At 39.9% G+C, this 22,001-nt stretch overlaps 2 protein-coding genes across 4 annotated transcripts in view; one reads left to right on the top strand and one right to left on the bottom strand.

The window, feature by feature from the left end:
• The first annotated feature begins 1,128 nt into the window (after nt 1-1,128).
• On the top strand, nt 1,129-8,345 carry eaf1 (ELL associated factor 1). Its single transcript, XM_061776800.1, has 6 exons — nt 1,129-1,411; nt 2,905-2,999; nt 3,065-3,201; nt 4,222-4,388; nt 5,284-5,523; nt 6,808-8,345. The coding sequence occupies exons 1-6, from the start codon at nt 1,309-1,311 to the stop codon at nt 6,855-6,857; spliced, it is 792 nt and encodes a 263-aa protein (XP_061632784.1). The 5' UTR covers nt 1,129-1,308; the 3' UTR covers nt 6,858-8,345.
• bmper (BMP binding endothelial regulator) overlaps nt 2,553-22,001 on the bottom strand; it is a 36,610-nt gene continuing 17,161 nt past the window's right edge. For 2 of the 3 annotated variants that reach the window (XM_061776792.1, XM_061776794.1), the window contains 14 exons: nt 20,088-20,170; nt 19,886-19,976; nt 19,710-19,792; nt 18,289-18,388; nt 18,073-18,182; nt 17,613-17,747; nt 17,088-17,192; nt 15,939-15,984; nt 15,696-15,853; nt 15,054-15,255; nt 13,454-13,799; nt 12,266-12,396; nt 8,710-10,848; nt 2,553-4,369 (listed from right to left, as the gene is read on the bottom strand). In XM_061776792.1, the coding sequence (XP_061632776.1) occupies nt 10,667-10,848; nt 12,266-12,396; nt 13,454-13,799; nt 15,054-15,255; nt 15,696-15,853; nt 15,939-15,984; nt 17,088-17,192; nt 17,613-17,747; nt 18,073-18,182; nt 18,289-18,388; nt 19,710-19,792; nt 19,886-19,976; nt 20,088-20,170 (1,772 nt within the window). In that variant the 3' untranslated portion in view covers nt 2,553-4,369; nt 8,710-10,666. Of the gene's footprint in view, nt 4,416-8,709; nt 10,849-12,265; nt 12,397-13,453; nt 13,800-15,053; nt 15,256-15,695; nt 15,854-15,938; nt 15,985-17,087; nt 17,193-17,612; nt 17,748-18,072; nt 18,183-18,288; nt 18,389-19,709; nt 19,793-19,885; nt 19,977-20,087; nt 20,171-22,001 lie in introns of all 3 variants that reach the window. The other variant, XM_061776793.1, reaches the window with a different exon arrangement.

Here is a 22,001-nt window from a genome sequence, read left to right as displayed (position 1 = left end):
AAATAAAAATAAAATTTGTACCCACTAGCAGCTGTTTTGTTTGTAAAGCTCGTTAAGAAGTTGTTAATTACAAAGAAATATAGTTGGCGTACATCGGTTGGATGTGAGTATGAAAGATTTGATTTAACGTTTTAAAAAGATGCGACGTTTGCGTTTTTGGGAATTCCAACTTGCCAGCACACTTGGGAAGACAGCATAAATATTCCGCTGGGTAGTAGTTATGTTTGTCAAGAAATCCATTGAGCTATATCGCATCTTTTATCATAAAGTTTTAAGTATTATGTGGCTTTGTCAGTCATACTAATCTTTTAAGAGTTGTTTAAAATGGTGTATTGGTGACCTCTACTGGCTACTAGCAGCTTGTTCAAGCTTCTGTTAAAAAAAGAATTAAAATTAGACAAAAACTGCAAAACAAGATGAAAAAAAGTCACAATAAAATAGCATAGTATTAGATAAAAAGCAAATATTAGGAAAATACAAGACGAGCAAAAAATAGACAAACATACTACACACAAATGTAGTTATAGAGTGCATATCATACACAATAACTCAATGTGCTTTACATGATTACAAGCAAAAATAAAGAGCAAACAATTTTAAAACATTTAAAAACAAAGAGAAAAATAAAAATAAAATAAAAACTGAACAGTGTAGACAGATACAAAAATACTACACACAAAATAATATCAGACACAGATACAAAAATAATACAAAAATATAAAGATAGATACACACAATATTACACAAGAATATTGGGGAAATATTTGAAGAAAAAAAAATACAATATTAGCTCAAACAAAAAGTATTACGGTAAAGATATGAGAAAGTACAAAATTCTTTATCAGATACAAAAGTATTAGACAAAAGCACACAAATATAAAATATTAGACGAAAAAGAAATATATATATTTTAAAAGAAAATACAAAAAGAAATTACGACAAAATAATAGAAAATAATCAGAAATATAAGACATACAATACAAACCTATTAGAACCCCCCCACCCCCCCCCACAAATATTGGCCAGATAGTAATTCAATAAAAGCGTTTGGTTAAATTTCCAGTTTTTATTTCCAAATGTGTTTGTCTACGTTTGCGCAAGGCGGACGTGACGCGCCTTAGTGACGTACGGGATGTTTTGCTAGCAGTTAGCCGCCTGGCTAACCTTGTCGAAGCTGACTTAATTTGGGGCAAATTTCGCTATTTTACAAGCTTGTATTCTTTTATTTTTAAATTATTTTTTTTTGTGCGTGTAACTTGTGATGCAAATTTGAACGTTCGGCTCCTTCGTCGACAACAAAGGGAGAAGATGAACGGAAGTACGAACCCGTTGCTGGACAAAGAAGAACATGTTTTGAAGCTCGGGGAAAGCTTCGAGAAAACACCAAAGTCCTCCTTTCACACCATCAGATGTGAGTCAACAACCACCACACAAACACATATTTCATTATTCTACATGCTTATTTCATCACATTTAGCAGTCCATTGACAAGATAAGAACATATTCATAGTTCTTGACTGGTAAGAGAGGTACAGTAAGGTTAACAACTGTGTCGTACTGACTGGTTCTAATATTGAGTGCGGTCAAGCCAGTCGCCGCTAATTTTGTTCATACTAGGCATTACGGTAATAAGCCGCCAACGAGCGGCGAAAGCCACCTTCAAAATAAAAGCAGACCAATAATACACGGATATCAATGCATGCTGATATTTAAAAAAGGATTAAAAACACGCATTGCAAGACAAAAACACAACCTCGAATCTCCATATTTCACTGTCATTACCCCTGAAATAAATTAAATAATCCTTTCGGTCTTGCAACACAAGTCAAGTCCTGGAGGACACGACACCATCCCAGGAGCAAATAAAGGCCCAAAAAGAGAAATGGTTATAATGCAATAATAAATAATGTAAATAAAAAAAAATATTAAAAAATTGAAAATGTATATTTGCCCTACATCCCTAAACAGGATTAGCGGTACAGAAAATGGATGGATGTATATTTTTTACATTTGTAAATGTATTTACTTCAGGTAGGAAACCACCCATCTTACAGATGTCCACTATCACTTTATTGCTGTTTAAATAGCAAAATCCATCAAAACTACAAAAACAAAAGTATTAAAGCAATACCGTAAAGGTGTTTATATATGTCTGTATATAAACACATCAACATTAAACAGTCAAATCATACAGAGAGTAGAGTCTTCTGTTCTCATGGAATCCCACAGACTCTCAGCTTCATAAATGTTCAGCCTAATCTTCTGTGTTGCAGAAACAGAAAATCAAATATTTGACCGTTTTTGTGAAGTATTGAATTATATATGAATAACAACAGTGTCGTATGTATGAGTGGTTAAAGTGTTAATTTTGATACCACAAACATCAGATTGAATGATAGAACAATCTGAAGTTTTTAAAAGACTTCAGATATACTACAACAGATGGCGATGGCAGTAATGTAGTGGCGTCCTGGGATTGTCTCCTACATGGGAAAGGTTTTGCCAAACGAACGGGATCATTTCTTAAAAGAAGTGGTATGGACAGTGAAATATGATGATTTCTGGGGACTTTTATTTTGAAATGCAACACCAGAATTGGATGGGACCTCTTTTACAACGAGAAAATAAAGATATTAAAAAATACACAAACATTAAGCCAAATGAAAATACGACAAAAATATTTGAGAGCATTAGCAAAAAAAAATATGAGAAGCACAGAGAAATACTCAAGTACTAGAAATTAGACATGGAAAACAAACTATAAAAAAGGAAACAACACAGCGCCACCTAGGGGAAGTTAAGCTTTGGTCCAACATTATTCTGTTCAATATGACTATCAAAAAAGCAGGAGTTTAAAACTTTCTGTCAGTTAATTGGTCATTTGAATTATTCTCGTTCTAAAAGATGATTTCAAACCGGCATCCATCGACACGAGCTGTGAAGGAGAGCTACACGTGGGCAAAGGAGACGAAGTCACTATCACACTGCCCCACATTCCGGTACGCCTCCTCACAAACGCGTGGTTTCTATTTGCTCGAAAAGTGTGTTGAAGTTGTTGTCGTAGGGCTCCACGCCGCCCATGACGGTGTTCAAAGGCAACAAGCGACAGTACCAGAAGGACTGCGTGCTCATCATCAATCACGACACGGGCAGCTTCGTCCTGGAGAAGCTCAGCAGCAGCATCCAGGTCAAGAAAACCAGGTGAGCGCGCCACTTGACACATTAATATAATAATACACACAGTGTTCCCTTGCTATATCGCGGCTAAATTCCTGTAAGCCCGTCTTTGGCGTTTCACATTATATATTAACATGAATTTAGCGTGCATCTGTGCGACAAAATGATAATTCCGCATGGATCGATTTATTTACTGCGATCTGTAACAATGCAGACAAAGAATAATCAGCAACACACATGCATCTAGTATGTACACAATCATGAAGTCATGTTACATACAGAACTGCATTCAGTAGTTAAATTCTTCAACACAAACAAACCACTTTCACAGCAGGCTCAACAATAGTATTAGCTACCATGTTGTGACTTTCGGTTTGTCCCATCGGGGGTTGCCAAAGCGAGTCATATGATTTATTCTGACTCAACACACATTTTTTTCCCCGGGCACTGGCCGGGAATTGATATAAGACGCTAGCACAAACTGATGTGACGTCACACATGTGCCAACAAATACATGTTTTAGCACTTTACACGAACAATTGAAGTGATTAAACTCATCTTTTGGCGTTTACACACAATATTAAATGTTGGGAAGTACAGGAAAATTGTAACGGGAAAGTAAACTTCACAGACTATTAGCTGCATCGGGAGGCATACAGAACAAAACAAAACTTTCAATTTTCAGTTTGACTGTTCCCTCCCACGAGGTATATTCAAGGACCTCCAAGAAAACAGGACATCTCAAACGCAGATGGTAAAAAAAACACCATAAATGAATAAAACCTAACAAACAGCAGCGTAATAAATTTTTTTGCTTTGGTCTGAGCACAAAAATTGGGGAGTTTTTTCCGTGAATAATGGAGGATAGGTTCCCCACAAAAATTGCGCGGCTGGATGAATTTGTTAAAGCAAAACGGTAACTATGTAGGGGAACAATATACTGTAAAACCCCATTTTAAAAAAAAGCTCATTCCTCGTAATGATGAGGTTGGTTCACTCGAGGGCAGCAAAGATGTGGCTAATGTCCATCGTGCGTCGGTTCAGGGCGGAAGGCAGCAGTAAGATCCAAGCACGCATCGAGCAGCAGGCAGTGCGGAGCAACCAGCCGGGACCTCAGTTCCGGGCCCCCACCAAGCCGGGCGTCGCCGCCAAGACGTCGCCCTCCAAGGACAACCCCTCGCCCGAACCGCAGCTGGATGACATCAAGAGAGGTAAGGTGGCGTCATGGCGGCGCACAGCTAACATCAGAGGGGGACTTGAGTCACATGACTGGACTGGAGTCAGACTTTAGGTGCCAACGGCTGTGCTTAACTTGCTTGACTTTTGTATTCATGAGACTCCACTTAAACCTTTACTACAGAGCGTTTGAAAAGCAAGGCCCTATTTGAAAATATCCATCATTTAGTTGTCGGAAATGTATTTGTGTTTGTTCATTTATGTATGAATTATTCTTGCAAAATACCACCATGTATTGTCTTTTCTTGAAAATGCCGAGATTTTTCTTAAAAAACATTATTATTTTTTCCAAGACATATTTGTTCGAGAAAAACTTCATTTTGAGAAAGTTGCATATTGTGACTGTGCAAGATTCCATTACTTGACTTACGACTTGCTGAACCCAAGTAATGACTTGATTGAATTTGCTTTAAAATTTTGTGGGGGGAAATGTCAGCAAAAGCTTATGAGAACAACTGAACTTTATTTGGGCTTAATCAGAGGCACATTAAATGGTGGCAGGTGTGCACTGACTCACATTTAACATGAGTTTGAATGTGATTTGGTTTATTGTGAATACTGACTGGTGAAGTAGCCATGAGGGTGTAAACACTTTGCCAACCACATTATCTAAGTTGTTTATTTATTTTTCATTCAACTGATATGTACAGGTTATTGGTTATATTACTGGTAAATAGGGTTTTGAAACGATTTATCCTGGTCCCAGTTTTTTTTTTTTTTTTTAAATAACTCATTCACTGCCATTGACGGCTGTTGAATTAAAAAAAATCCGTGTTGACATGGAGGACTGGCAGTTTATTTTAGTTATTACTTTATGTGACCTCCCACTAATGATCAAAAGTGCTGAGTTATTGTTTTCCCTTCTGGCAGAGCTGCGTGCCGAAGTGGACGTGATCGAGCAGATGAGCAGCAGCGGAAGCAGCGGCTCAGACAGCGCGTCGCCCAGCGCGGGCGACAGCAGCGACGACGGCGGCGCAGGGGGTGCCGGTGAGCGCGACGGCGCCCGCCCGCCGGGCCCCGTCTCCACTCCGCCCCCCGGCCGCCACGCCCTCGCCAACGGGGGTCCCGAGCGGCAGCCGCCCGCCAACCACCAGCTCATCAACACGCTCAGTGAGTGTCTCACATGGAAATAATTGACTTCACAGACAAGACAAACTCCTCATGTCGTGCTTAGACTGTAAAAATTAAAATGAAATCTTAATAATACTATTTAGCATGAAGTTGTCAACCTACCCTCAAATTAGAACATACAATTTTGCTTTATAGACAAGAAAATACTGCAATCATAAGGTAAATTTAATACTATAAAATGTATTTGTACTAATTTATATTCACATCATAATAATTAGGCTTTACACGATCAGGATTTTTGGGGCCGATCACCGATCCGATCACAAGATGGAGCAATGTGTCTATTTACATGCCTTGTTCATTTATTGTATATAATTGTGTACTGTATACTGCATCCATCCATTCATCCATTTTCTGTACAGCTTATCCTCACAAGGATTGCGGGCTTGCTGGAGCCGTCCCAGCTAAAATTATTCTCTAGTATTTTAGACAAAAGTTAAAACACCAATGACCTCTAGGGGGCATTCACGGATTGGTCACTGACATAAGTTTAGGACAAATCAACATGACAGAAATAATGGGTCTGCAATTAAATGTATTTATTCCAATTAAATTAATAAATATTGTTAATGACATGCTCACTAACTTTCTCACTGTCCGAGCTATATGGACAGGTGTTGTCCAGAGATTGAGTCTGTTTGACTCCACCCCCCCCCCCCCCCTCCGAAAAACGAATAAGAGTCAAAATGTCAGAACAAGACCCAATAAAAAAAACAAAAAAACAAAAAAATAAATTGTCAAATAAGTCAAAAAACTGTCAAAACTTGGGAAGAAAAGAAAAAAGTCAAATCCAGGTTAAAAAAAGAACACAGCCAAGTCAAAAAAAGTATAACAAAACAGTCCCCCCCCCCCCCAAAGTCAAAGAAATCAGTTAAAAAAAACATCCAAAACCACTCAAAACTAGGTAAAAAAAAAATCATGTAAACCTTTATTGTAAAATGCATTTAATTTTTTACTTTTTATTATATGTATTCTTTATTATATTTCATTTTTTACTCTGTATATGCACATCATAATTTTTTTTAAATATATGTACATTTATACATTATAATTTTATATATAGTTCTATAAATTAAAATACAATAAATACAATGTAATAATACATAAGTCTATATGAATATAAAAACAAATCTATTGTGTAAATTGACATTTGAACATGCATGGGCAAAAACAGGTAATTAAATGTTTTCCCATTTGACTTGTTTGGCTGTGAAAATGTCCCTCGACCAACTTTTCTTTCTTGTCTTGTGATGACTGAAACAGGAAGTGATCTTCAGCTCAGCGAGTCGGGCAGCGACAGCGACGACCACTGAACCGGTCAGCCGCCGACGGATGAACCGCACCCACCGACGCTGGCCTAACTGTACCTTTTTGTTGTTGTTGTTAGTTTTATGGGTTCCCCACGCACAGGGGAAGACGAAGAGTGTATTTTTTTTCCAAATGATGTCACATATTTAATTTTGTACAAGAGAAAAGACTTTATTGATGGAAAATTCTATACCAGAGCGTGATTTATTTTCGATACTTTTGTTCTTTTGTTGTAAAGCTACATCCTAGTCCTTTTAACAAAAATAAACTTTAGAGATGGACAATAAGGTTTACGGTAATGTTTAAGGACACCAGTCCAAACATGTTAACCACTGTGTTTACGAAGAAAACATTTTTTTTTTTTAAATTGATAAGATTTTTCCTACTCGAGTCACAAACCAAGTCAGAACTATGTGAAAAAGCAATCAAACCATGTCAAATACTGTAATGGAAAATAAACTAGCAAAGTGTAAAAAATTATTATTATTGTTGTTTTTAAAAAGACCAGTCATGAGACAAAACAAGTCAAACAGGGTTTATTTTAAAAGTCAGTGACATTATCAATTAGTGTTTTAAATGGATTTTGACATCTATAAAAAATGATATTCAGGAATCTTGCCCTCAGGAGACTATTAGCTACAAAACGGTCAGTGACATGATAAAATTAGCAGTTTAAAGGAAATTTGAAGTCTTTGTCATTATATATATATATATACCTGATTTTTAGCCTCAGGAAAGACTGTTAGCGACAAAAACATTGAATTTAAAACTTTTTTTACTTTAAAAGTAAATTTTCACAATTATAAAGTAAAAATGACATACATGAGGGCGGCACGGTGGCCGACTGGTTAGAGCGTCAGCCTCACAGTTCTGAGGACCCGGGTTCAATCCCCGGCCCCCGCCTGTGTGGAGTTTGCATGTTCTCCCTGTGCCTGTGTGGGTTTTCTCCGGGCACTCCGGTTTCCTCCCACATCCCAAAAACATGCATGAATTGGAGACTCTAAATTGCCCGTAGGCATGACTGTGAGTGTGAATGGTTGTTTGTTTCTATGTGCCCTGTGATTGGCTGGCAACCAGTTCAGCTGCCCGATGACAGCTGGGATAGGCTCCAGCATGCCCGCGACCCTAGTGAGGAGAAGCGGCTCAGAGGATGGATGGATGGCCAAACATGAGCTAGTCAGACATTTGCAGCCCCAGAAGGCACAGCTGCAAAAAGGTTCATTTGAATCACAGTCAGTCGCATGATTAAATGAGTTGTTTTAAAAAAAAAAAAAAAAGATCTGATTGTCATGCTGACAAGAGCAGTTGCGTTACTGCTTTTTCGGGGTCCTGTTTCTTGTTATGAGTTGTGCGTTTGGACTCTAAAGTATTTTTGGTATTTCTATTTTGGTGGTGATTTTGTATGAAATTGCAGCAGAGATGATCCCAGTGTTGCCACTTCAGCTTCTTGGTGTTGTACATAAGTCTGTGTTCAAATAAAATGTGCGGAAAGAGTGTTTGCTGCTGTCCCATGTTGATGTTGTGTAAGTGTAGTCCTTGATATTCAGCTTAATTGTACACAGTCGTTCTACTAGTGGGCTTTGTCCTCACTAGTGAGTTTAGGACCTGGGCCTTCAGCGACGTAATCCACTTCTCAATAACACCACCACCTTGCAAAATAATGTACAAAAAAAAAAAAAAAAACCCTACATACATATGTTTGCATTAAAGAAGAGAGGATGAATACCATTAAGAAACGGGTACCTTTATCATCCAATACATCACATTCAAACAACTACAAACCTCTATCGCGGTTGTAGTGTATACACTACAATTCATATAATAACATGACAAAAACGTAAAATCCATCGTACTCACCGGAGATGCTAACAGACGGAATTGGACTTCCCTTCCTTTTCTGCTTCCCGCTGTAAGCTAGCTGTCGTGCTCATACATGCTATTCTGAAAGTGCCCCAAAAAATGAAACAAAAATAATTTTTCCTCGTTGAAACAGGCCAGAGAGCAAGTATTTGTGGTTGACCAAGCCTCACAAAGTCGAGTTTTTCCTTGACAATGCGGTGCCTGGAAAAAGACTGTTGAATCATGTCCGACGTCTTCCTCCTCAGTAAATCAATCTCACGCACATTTTGAGCTCAACCAATCAGAGGACGGGAAAATTGAGCGAGTGGTGAATCTAAAATCTGATTGGTCGGAAAAGCTCTCAGTAGGAAAATATGAAAACAAACAACAACAACTTTTGTGTTTGATTTGAAGGCTGGAGAGAAGACACTAGTTCAATTGGTTAAAAGATTATATTGTGGCTCTTAAATAATGAAGGTAAGGTGTTTTTTTTCCTTTTCCAAAGAACACCTTCCACAAAGATGCTACAGTACTTTTCAACAACAACAACACACGAGTCACATTTGGGCACACAAAAGTACACACAATACATAAACATAAATAGCTTTTTCTTTGTTTTGTCCCTTTACAGTGAACCCCCGCTATATCGCCGAACATCCAATTGTTTTCTAAATGGGGTTTTACATGAATATGAATACTGTACAGTATTGAAAAGATATACATATGGATTAAAATGCAGTGAAAAGTCAACACGTATAATAAATAATGAAGGGCTGCAGCTAAAAACTATTTCAATAATTGATTAATCTGTCCACTATTTTTTTCGATTAATCAGTGAATCTGATTTTTAAATTCTTTTAATTTCCATCCCTTTATTAAAAAACAGGACATCCCAAACTGACTGCAGAAAATGCACAAACATAAATTGATTATGATTCATAATAAATGAGTAAGTTTACCATAAACTGGTTTGGTCCGTGACATGTCAGAAAATGGGCAAAAAGGTTGATCGTTGTTTTCCAAAGTAAGAGCAGATATCGCAAAAGTCTTATTGTGATTAAACACAAAGATAATCAGTGTGCTTTCATGGAGGACGACAGAAATTTGAGAATATTTACTGCTGAGAGGCTGAAATTCTGAGGATTTGGACAATTTTAAGTTAATGCCTCGAAACGATGAATCGAATATCAAAATAGTTTCCATTTCAATCGATTAGTTGTTGCACTTCTAATATAGAACAATGAGCATGTAACCATCAGGCAGATGTCAGATTTTACTATGCTGATGGAATGTTTTAGCGTTTTTGAAACCGTGACTTTTTAGAACCGCAGTATATCTTGCTAACGGTAACCGGCCCATGCTTAGTGGTACGATTTACGCTATCCATGGCAAGTTTCTCGAAACAGGATCTTTACTTGACAAACCACACAGCAGAAGCCCAACTATAAAGCGAACTCCTAGAACAGGCATTCACGTAAAAGCATCGTAGTCTTCCGCTTGAAGCCTTTGGACAACCTGAAGTCAGTACGGGTCAAGTTTTGTTACTCGCCCAAGCATCCGCTGAATCGCTTTTGTTCAAGCTGAGTTACAGTGCAGCCCTGTGGATCGACTTTCCCTTTGCCTGGCTTTGTGCGAACAGGGGTTCACTGTAAACCATTTCTTAGCTGTGCCCTCCTCACCCGCGCTACCACCTTTGCTATATAAATTAACAGTATCAACACATAACAATTGTAGAAAAGCTTGTCATAAATCTGTTTCGCCTGTATAAAAGCTCCTCGTCCGTTTCAGACAAGGTCCACACGACTTAAAGAGTCCAAAAGTCCCGTGAGGTTCCGAGACAAGAACGTTCTCCCACAATTTCCTCTCCTGAGTGTTTTTTTCAAAGGGGATTACTTGGACCCTGAGTACTTGCGCCGCATCTCATCAAGTCCGAGATGCGTTTTCCTCACTCCGCACCCCCGGACCGGTGCCTGTGTCACCGTCCGGGGCAGGCCAGGGGTCGGATGCAGCGTCCCTGGAAAAGAACCAGGTTGGCGGGACAGTGGCAGCCGGCCACGCAGGGCTTGTGGCACGGCCCGATCTCGTTCCAGTTGTCGCAGGTTTTGGTGCAGCCCGGCCCGCATGTGTCGTACACGGCGCCGTGCTTGCACTGCGTGGCTGACAAAAAAAAAGACAAAAAATTTTTTTTTTTATGTTCATGTTGTTTTGCTTGTAGAGTAATACAAAAATACAAAAATAAAATAAAAAATAAATACCCATCTATGGAGATCCAATTAAAAAAGTGCTCAATTGTCCTATTATTGGAGACTCACATTATTATTCTCTCTCTCTCTCTCTCTCTTTATATATATATCCATCCATCCATCCATTTTCTGAGCCGCTTCTCCTCACTAGGGTCGCGGGCGTGCTGGAGCCTATCCCAGCTGTCATCGGGCAGGAGGCGGGGCACACCCTGAACTGGTTGCCAGCCAATCGCAGGGCACACACATAAACAAACAACCATTTGCACTCACATTCACAAATTAGGGCAAATTAGAGTCCTCAATTAAGCTACCATGCATGTTTTGGGGATGTGGGAGGAAACCGGAGTGCCCGGAGAAAATCCACGCAGGCACGGGGAGAACATGCGAACTCCATACAGGCGGGGCCGGGGATTGAACCCCGGTCCTGAGAACTGTAAGGCACACTCTAACCAGTCGCCCACGATTCACATTAGTCACTATTATTTTAATTTCCCCCTGTGATTACAAACAAGATAAAAAAAAATACTTTTTACAACTTCTTCCCCCTAATTGTTCTTTCAAATTTAAATGTTTCTTAGGTTTGTATTTTTTGTCTGATATTTTTTCTTTTTTGTTGACTGTTTTTGTATTTTTCTAATTCCCCACTCATATTTCTGTATCATTTTCTAATATTTGAGATTTTTGTATATCTCTCTCTCACATCTTTTTCAAAAACTCGTTTCCTCCTATTTTTGTGTTTTTATTTCAACACTTTTATTTCGACACATTTTTCAACGGATTTTTGTGTATCGGTTTTAAAATCCTTTCAGTTATATTTGCATTTGTAATCTAATATTTGTATTCTTTTGAAATCATGGCTTTAATATTTTTGCTTGTTTTTCCTCATAACTTTGTTTTACCAAACATTTATTTTGTCTAATATTTCAGTTTCTCCATCTATTTTTTTTCTTTATTTTTATCAAATATTTGTGTATTTATTGTCTTGTATTTTTATCATATCTATATTAACAACGTTGTTTTTCCCGACATTTATTTGCTGTAACATTTCAATTTTTTTTTACCAGTATTCTTTTTATTTCCCCTAATCTTTTTTATATATATTTTTTTCAATTTACTATTATATTTTGTTGTGTATTATTTTTGGTGCAATCTTTCTGGTCTAATATGTCTGTATTTGTCTGTAATCTTTTGTATTTTTTTCCCCCAAATATATTTTCCATCGAGTACTTTTCGAAGCATAATTACCTTTTAAAAGAGCAAAAATATATGGAAAAAAAATGAAATCCTAAAATGTGTCAATGAGCGACATTGGTCGCGGCGCGTTGACTCACCCACGCAGGCGGCGTCAGGCTTCCAGATAACGGGGACGCCCTCTCGCTCGCACGCTCGGCTGTAGGCGATGAACGACTCGCAGTAGCAGTTCTTGTGCACGGGACACTCGCACATGTCCGTCACACAAGACCTACAAAGAAAAAAAAAACATGGCTCATCATCATCATGTTGAGTGGATCCTTTTGAAAGTATATCTGTGTTCAAATTTCCTTTTTTTACTATCAAAATGTTGAGGGGAAAAAAGTCTATTTCTCAATGAAAATATGGAAGTACTGTATATCTGAGCCATCTGAATTTGAATTGAATTTCAAACAGAATTTTCTTTGGCATCAAAATATTACATTTTTAAAAAATTAGACATGATTTTGAATTTCTAACACAGATTTTTTGCGGAGCATCAAAATATTCAATTTGTGATAATCCGACATAAAAAAAAATTGAACATCTCAAAATCGAACCCTAACCCTTTGATTTTTCAGTTTTTTCCCCCCCCCGAATATAAAATTTTTAAAAAACTAAAAAAAAAAGTTGCAAAGAAGTCAATTTCAAAATGCAGTGTAAAAACATCAACATCTAAATTCAAATTGAGACTCCGATGTCACTGATACTGTGGATGTACAAAGTCTACACACCCCTGTACAAATGCTAGGTTTTTGTGCTATAAAAAATAGGCCAGTATAAATAATTTTAAAACCTTTTCCACCATATGGCCTATAACCTGTACAACCCAATTGTAAAAAAAAAAAAAAAAAAAAACTCTTTGGGTCGCTTTGGGGCTGTTCTTCTTTAGCTGGAACTAGGGCCTTCGTCAAAGTGGAGTGAATTTTGAGCAGTTCCAAATACCAGTCAGTCTGAACACAAAACCTTCAGCCCAAAAAAAAAAAAAAAAAATTATGAAAAGCCAATTAGAACTTCTGAAATATATTTGGGGTTAATTGGAGCCAATTTAAATTGTGCCAGGTGTATACTGACTCCCATTTAACATGAGTTTGAATGTGATTGGTTAATTTTTAAGACAATAACGACCCAATTATAAGCGGGTGCGCACACTTGTGTAACCACATTATCTCTGTTGTTTTTTTTTAATTGAGTTGTACAGCTTATAGGTCACATTAATGGTGAAAACCTGGCATTTGAACAGGGGTGTGTAGACTTCTGATATCCACTGTACTTTCCTAGGTCGTCACCTGTAGAAGGTGGCGAAGTCGACAACGCGGTGACACTTCTGGAACTCCCACGACTTGATCTTCTGGCACTCACGGTGGGCGCGGAATTTGACCTTGACGCTGCCGGGACACAGGAAGGAGGTGGGGCGGCGGTGGGGCGCCGGCTGCGCGCACAATTCGTTGCTGTCCAACGCGCGCCACGACTCGGCGAACTCGTCCACATCAAACTTGAAGTGGCCGTCGCCGCCCATGGTGTCGTCGCGCTTGTGCCCGTTGTAGTTGCCGCACAGGCCGCAGAGGCGCCCACGCAAGTGCGGGGCGGCCACCACCTCCACGAAACTGTCGCCGTCCCAAGTAATCTCCAGACCTGCGCACGGGAAAAACAAGGAGTGAACACGTCATCTGTACACCATTTTAAAGACACTTTTGAGTTTATTTTCATCCAATCTTTCAACAGTTTTCCATCCATCCATTTTCATTACCGTTTATCCTCACTAGGGTTGCGGGCTGCTGGAGCCAATCCCAGCTATCTTCGGGCGGGAGGAGGCGTACACCCTGAACTGGTCGCCAGCCAATCGCAGGGCACACAGAAACAAACAACCATTCGCCCACACTTTCACAGCTACGGGCAATTTAGAGTCCTCAATCAACCTACCACGCATGTTTTTGGGATGTGGGAGGAAAGGGTGCCCGGAGAAAACCCACCCAGACACGGGGAGAACATGCAAACTCCACATAGGCGGGGCCGGGATTTGAACCCTGGTCCCCAGAACAGATGTGCTAACCAGTCGTCCACCGGGCCAGCTCAAAAATTTTCAATTTGTTTCTAATAATATTATATACGAATATTTTTGCATATCTTTTCCCAAAAATGTGTCTACTATTTTTATATTTTTTTGTTTGATATTGGTGTTTATGTGTTATTTTATTTGGCTCCTTTTTTTTCTCTAATTTCTTTATTTTTTTCCTCATATTTCAGTATCATTTTCCAATATTTGGGGGATTTTTGTTTATTTATTATTATTTACTTTGTATATTTATTTCTTAATATTTTTTATTCAATTTATTCGTATTTTCACCTATTTGTATTAATTTGTCATGTTTTTCTTAGTTTTTCTACTAATTTAGTTTTTCTAAAAACGTTTCATATACACACACTTTGTATATTTTATTGTTTCACCCTAATCTTTTGCATTTTTTTTTCAAATATTTTCATTCATGGTTTTATCATATTTTTGTATTTTAATATACACATCTTTTGTGTATATTAAAATACAAAAGACTTTTTTTTTTTTTACATTTTCCAACATTTAAAAAAAAAATTTTTTGTACATTTTTGCACTCCATAGACCCAACTATTTGTATACAAAAAAGGCAATTTTCCATATTTTGTATATGTTTGGTATTATACTATATACTCATGTTTTCTCTCACATTCCCAAAACATGCACACGAGGTTAATTGAAGACTTTAAATTGTGCATAGCTGTGATTGTGCGTTTGTTTATATGTGCCCAGCGATTGGCTGGCAACCAGTGTATGTATATATAGTTTTTATATACTCTTGATATACGATTTCCATTTTTGAATGGTTTATAATAATATGTCCTGTTTGAACTGACCTGCGATGGTGGTAAGCTTGAGGAGGTATCCGTCCAGGTCGATGTGCACGCCAGGCCCGTGGTAGGGGAGCGCGATGCGGGTGCCGTTCCTGCGCACGGTCAGGTGCTGGTGGAGGCCCAGGACCAGCCCTCCTAGACGCACCTCCACCGACTGAGTCCAGGAGAAGGAGCGGGTGCGCCGAGCGTCGTTCTTCACCAACACCTTGGAGGAGGCCGCGACTTTTATTTCAAAGGTACACACATACGACAATCGGGCCAAATATGAGCATTTCCCCACGCTTGCGATCAAAGCAAAGGCTATGGATGTCTGTAAAGATGATCCCGAGTGATTATCCTGTGGGGTATGGTAAGGGTAGTCCCGCAGCTATCGAATATTTTTAGAATCGAGTATTGTACCAATTATACCATCGGTTAATTGAGTCATCGGATAAAAATGTATTTTGCATTATTAAGCAGAATAACATGCATGTTAGGTACACACCTGAATTGAATTCGAAGAGTAGCTTGATAAATGTGTATTTGCAACAAACCACATTGAGTCACACCTCAAATTAAAGGTCTTGACAAAGGCTTTGCAGATATGTACTTAATTGGTCAATATGCCCTAACATGATGACGTCGCAGGAAAGAGTGCGATCGTACCGTAAAGCTCGACTCGCCATTATTGGCTATGGCGTTGCTGCCGGTACCGCCACCGCAGTCCCGAGTCAGCACGTACTGACACGTTCCCTGGAAGTTAAAAGTTCTTCCGTCGAAGGTGTTGTAGTGCGGGTCGCCAAACACGGTGCACACGCCTGGCTCTGCGCGGGGACAAAACGATTGCGGCGTTAAGAAGAAGGCAACACACGGCGGGACCGAACAAAACGAGGAAGGGAACTTACTCACTTTCAGTGCAGACTGGACAGCAGCCGGTCCGGTTGAGGATCTTGTTCTGGGGGGCAGAACCACACACACACACACATGGCAGGAAGTGCATTTCAATTTTTTTTTTTATAAGAACACTTTTGAGGAGATGTTGCAAGCTTAGCATTTAGCAGACCAAGCTAACAAAGAAAACTTCTAACAGGATCATGCATATATTTAATTTCATATGATGATGAATGGCTCATTAGTGGGAGAAATGATGATGAATTAAAACAAATAAGTGATGAAATGCTGGATGAAAACCAATGATGGATGGATGAACAGAACAAATGGATGAATAAATGATAGGTGATAACATGAATGACTAAAAGATGGAAAGGTCAATAGACAGAAGGATGAATAGACAAATGGATGAATGAATGAATAGATGGGTGATAAAAGGACAGATGGAAATGGAGAGAAGGATGTAAGGATGATAGACAGATGTAAGGATGGATAAATACGCAAATGGCTAGATGGATGAATGAATGAATGACTGGTTGAAAGAAAGGATTTATGGATGACATGAAATGGATGCAAGGATGAACAAACAGATGAGCGATTAGAAAAAAGAATGGATGGATGAATTGACATGTAATGATAGATTAATAGATACACGAATGGATGGATGACAGGGGAACTGATGGATGACAGGAAACAGTGGAGGATGGCAGAATGAATAGATAGATGGATAAATACAGATGTGAGAGTGGATGGCTGGATGAATAGACAGGTATGAGGGTGCATAAATGAATAGAAGGTTGTAAGGGTGGATGTCTGGATTAATAGATAGATGTGAGGATGGATGGATGAATACAGATGTAAGGGTTGATGGGCGGATGAACAGACGTGATGGATGGACAGACAGATGTAAGGAACTGACAGGCGCGTATAAATAATGGTAGAAGAATGGATGAATGAAGATGCAAGGGTACATGGATGAATAGACAAATGGATGGATGGGTGATGAAACAGAAGGATGGCAGGATGAATAGACAGATGAAAGACAAATAGACATGTATGTCCGCTCGCACAAGCTAAGCTGCGTGTCGCGAATTTGGGTAACGGTGTTTGTGTAAATCATTCAAAGGTGCGCTGGATGCCAATTGGCCGGGACGGCGTGTCACTCACCGAGGGGCAGCTGGTGATTGGTACACACTGTTTTGGCCGACACTCGACGCTGCCTGTCACGCACGCGCACAACGAGCAGTTCACTGACGACCACATGTCGCCCTCCTGGGGATGGATGAGCATCGCAAGGGTCAGCCATTCATCCATCCATCCGTCCACTCATCTGTCCGCCCATCCTTCCATCCATCCACCCGTCTGTCCGTCCATCCATCCATCCATCCATCCATCTGTCCATCCATTCATCCGTTTCTCCATCCATTCATCTGTACATCCATCCATCCATCTGTTTCTCCATCCATTCATCTGTATATCCATCCATCCATCCGTCCATTCACCCATCCGTCCTTCCTTCCATCCATCCATCCATCAATCCATCCATCATCCGTCCACCCACCCATCCGTCCATCCATCTGTCCATCCATCATTCACCCATCCATCCATTCATCCACCCATCTCTCCATTCATCCTTCCTTGCTCATCTGTCCATCCATCCATCCATCCATCCATCCCATGAGCTGTTCTCACCCTGTAGATCTTATTGCGTACTCTGCAGTACTTGACGTCGTCCACCTTCACGTAGGACAAGCAGTCGTCACAGCAGCGGTCGCCATGGCAACTGCCGGCTTGCGAGCAGCGCCTCCTGCACACCACGGTGGAGTCCTGAACGAGAACGGATGGAGACGTGAGAAGGTCCGACAACTTCGTTCCACAGGGAAACCTCGGTTCACAAACTTAATTCATTTCAAAAACCTCGTTTGTGAATCAAAACAATGTTTCACATTAAACCGAATGTAAATAGGATTAATACATTCCAACCCCAGAATAAAGTTATGTTTACATACCTTTTGGAGTATTTTGTTAAACATGAACACAGTACAATATATAAACAAGTGAAAACGCTACCAATTTTGTTTGTGAACCACATTATTTGTGAATCGGCTCGTTTGTGAACTGAGGTTCCACTTTATGAGTCTTGAAGTTTTACCTTGCACGTGCACTCGGTGCAGTTGTCGTGAACGAAGGACGTGGTGTTCTCGAAGACCTCGCTGTGGAACAGACAACTCCCCTGAGACAAGTCAAACACCTTCCTCTGACCTGACGCACGAGGACCACGACCATTAGAAGGTGAGACACACACACACACCTGCACGCACACACACACACACAAGAATGTATTTTTTTGTTTGTTTTTGTTAATTACCGAGACATTTGGGACAGCACTGCCCAGGAGGGGTGTGGCTGAGGTGGGCAGGGCAGGAAAGGACAGGGCAGGCCTCCTTCATGCAGAGAGTGCGTCCCCCCTGCAACAACAGCAACACTCAGTCAAACCCTGAGAAACATCGCTATCTGGTCCAGATTAGTGTTGTTACGTTCGCGAACGTTTCGGTCAGAAGAACAAATCTTTTTAGTGAATGACTGAATCGAATCAGTTTATGAACTGATTCGTTCTTTTAGCTTGGCCGCCGTAAGGCGAGCGAGTTGGCTGGGAGCGGAAACGGAACTGCTGAAACGTTCTGTCATTCACTTCTGAATCTTCGACGAATGACCAATGAGCAGCCAGCGTGCAGTCGGGGGCGTGCACGTGGGGAGGGACTTATGTGAACTGAGCAATTCTTTCAGTGAACTGGTGCACTGAGGAACTGAAGAACTGAAGAGTGATTCGTTTGTTGAACTTATCGTTGGCGATCCGTGAGACACGAGTGATTCGTTCGTGGAACTTCTTCGTTTGTGCTCCGCTTAGGAGCGATGTACTAGTACGATGAGTGATTCTTTTGCGCAAGGAACGACATACTATGCGGTGCACGTACTCAATTCCTTGTGTGTTTTTTTGGTCATACTTGGCAAATAAAGATGATTCGGAATCTGATTCTGATTCTAATTCTCATGAGTGAGTGACGTCCTCGCGGGAATAGCTTTCACTCGCAGCTTCAAGCTAACGGCTAATTTTTGAGTCAGTCAAGCACAAATATTTAAAATAAATGTAAATTAATAATACATGTATATACGTACACAAACATATCATTCCCTCTGTGTCTCTAATGGGATTGTTAAAGCGTTTTATTTCATAATAAAAATAATACATTCAACTTGTATAGCGCTTCTCAAGACACTCAAAGACGCTTTCCACTAATCAGATGACAATAACAGTAAGGTGAGTGAGCAGAAAGCCCAGCTGGCGGGGGCTGGTGTCACCGATGTGGAATGCAGAAAAGTCACGCCCGCTGGCGAGAGCCTAGCTGGAGGTCAAGGGACGCGGAAGGATGCTCAGTAGCTGAGCCCGCTGCACGCGTGTTCACGAGTCACAACCGAAGCCGGGTCTTTGAGAGCTTGCTGAGGGAGAGATAGGTAGGTGATAATTTAGCCGAAGTTTTTTCTTTCTTTTCTTTAAATAATCTCCCCGCCTTCCCTAGTTTACAATACATGAAAACAACAACGCATAGTCCTTCTGTGAATGTGTCGAGTGTCCGTAAACCCCACAAACAGCAAGGATTCACTGTAAATATGTGTATGAAAAACATTTGCAGCTCATTGCTCACTGCTGGTAAGTCAGGATCGTCGTAAACCGACGACCCCCCTGATGTGTGTTTCTGTGAATCCCACCTCATGATTTCGGATACTCACTGTGCAAGTACACTTGATGCAGGGTTTGCCTTCAGGACTGAACTCTTCCTTCTCTTTGTACAGACGACCCTCGAAAATGCAGCCTGACAGAAGGAGACCACGGGATTACAACAAGTTCTCAAGATGGCTACTTGTCTTTCTTTTGACAATTTGACTTGGGTGGAGGCATTACTCACTGGGGCATGTAGGGCAGCACTTTTTGGGATGGATCTTGGGGTTCTTGCAGTGGACCACACATTGCACCTGTGCTTCGGTGATGACGCCTTCCTGTCACAACCACGACGTAAACGGTTTAGATCAAAATGTTTAATACATGTGACCCTTGTCATCCTCTCACAACATCTATCCATCTATATATATTTTTTTCTTCACACACACCTGACAGCGCCGGGTCATGCAGGGCTTGGTGACGCTGGTCCAGGTAACTGAGCTGTTGTAGGCTCGTCCGTCCAACATGCAACCTAAGAAGACAACAACGTGTTTGGATTTCAAATATCAATAACAGGATGTCACCGTCGAAACAATCATTTTCAGAAATGTGGCTCAAAAATCACTGCCGAGGACAGTGACGAGAATGTTGTATACAGAGTTTAAGTGACTTTGTATTGGGTCAATGCGTATCTGTAGAATGGGAAAGACACAAAGTTTTGGAAAGACAATAAGAGATGTTCAAAAATTTGTAAAAAAGATTTACAAAAATGTTCATGGGTAAAACAACAGCAAAAACAAACGTTTATATTTGAATCAATTTAGTAAATATTGAAAAACAGCTGAAATAAAAGTATCAAAAATACTGTCAAAATATATAGAGCAAATATTGTATGGTAAAGAGAATCAAAGAACAAGGCCAACCTAATCCTGTTTTTTAAAATAAATCTTAAACATTAATTCTGTAGCATTTTAAACTTTAAAATGTGTAAATTTGACCAATTTGACGGTTAAACAAAATTTCTAAAACTGTTCATATCATACAGGCGTGCCTAATATTTTACACATTATTCTCTAGATAATGCTACAAGTTAGCAGGATAATGCAAACAAAAGAAGAACTTAATTAACCCTGTGATTAACCTTTCAATGTGTATTTTAAAAGTCCTCACTATTTCAGAAAATGTAAAAATTGAAAGTTATCGTGTTCCCAACGAGTACGAAATACACACACGTACACACGCTCAGACTTTGTGGCTTGTCCATTCAGCACTAAATTAATAGCCTATTCATTTCATGCCATTTACAGTAAATGGACTGAGATCAATGCTGCATTGAAACCTGAACACGAGTATTGATCAGCTTTACTGGGTCCGAAAACCCAACCAAAAGAGTGCTCATCCCGAGCCAGTACTGAGGGGAATCACGTGACGTTTGAAAGCCAAACTTCCCTGAGGACCTCGGATCAGCTTCATCAACTCAGGACTCGCTAACATGATGGACGGACCATGTGGCGACTGCATCTACTACCATTTTCTTTCCATTTTCAAAGTATGTTTATTAAAAAAGAAAAAAAAAGCTACTGTAAATCAGGGATGTCCAATCTATGGCCCTGGGGCTATTTGCGGCCCGCCGTCCAATTTTTGGTGGTCTGCGGTATATACTAAAAATGACAATTGACATGGCCCGAATGTTAGTTAAAAAAAAAAAAGGGTGGAGGTGGGCAGAATGAGAAGTGTGGGTTTAGAAAGGTTAAAACCAGAATTAAAACTTACACGTTTCTATGTGACATGCAGTTCAGATGAATACACAGCCACACTACCACATAAAACAAAAGAAGAATTTAAGATAATAATAAATCAAGTAGTCTGTGGCCTTCAAGTTAAACTGTTGATCCCTAAGGTATTTTTAAGGTGCGATTAAGTCACCAAATAAAACAATCTGGCTGACGGAGCAGTGTAATATGCCAAGCCACTTGTTGCTCGGCAGAGGTTATAGGGCAAAACAATAACTGCCCCACCATTCAATGAAAAAGCACCAGCCACGCTGACAAGGCTGAAAGCACAAAACAAATTAAATATAGTCAACTTAGCTTAATGCTAACAAACAATGCAAAACTCCATAGACAGGCTAACGAATATCAATTGTGTTGTTATTACCCTTTAAGCTACGGATATTTGAACACAAACGGTGAAGCAACAGGCAATATAACAATACTCAGAGACATATCGTCTTTATCCTTTGCAGAAAATGACTAATATTACTGCATGAATTGTGAGGGGGTGGGTGGGGGAGGGGGGGGGGGGGCGGTTGGTTAAAAATGTTTAAATACACACCAATCGAAGCTCTGTATTAAACATTAAAA

Source organism: Phyllopteryx taeniolatus, chromosome 6, assembly GCF_024500385.1.
Source record: "Phyllopteryx taeniolatus isolate TA_2022b chromosome 6, UOR_Ptae_1.2, whole genome shotgun sequence".
NCBI classification, from domain to species: domain Eukaryota; kingdom Metazoa; phylum Chordata; class Actinopteri; order Syngnathiformes; family Syngnathidae; genus Phyllopteryx; species Phyllopteryx taeniolatus.
This window is presented reverse-complemented; position numbering and strand designations above follow the sequence as displayed.

Coding starts and splice junctions, on each gene's coding strand:
- eaf1 (XM_061776800.1), top strand. CDS start 1,309: ATGAACGGAAGTACGAACCCGTTGCTGGACAAAGAAGAACATGTTTTG. Junction 3,000..3,064: donor TCACACTGCCCCACATTCCG/GTACGCCTCCTC, acceptor TTGTTGTCGTAG/GGCTCCACGCCGCCCATGAC. Junction 4,389..5,283: donor GCTGGATGACATCAAGAGAG/GTAAGGTGGCGT, acceptor CCCTTCTGGCAG/AGCTGCGTGCCGAAGTGGAC.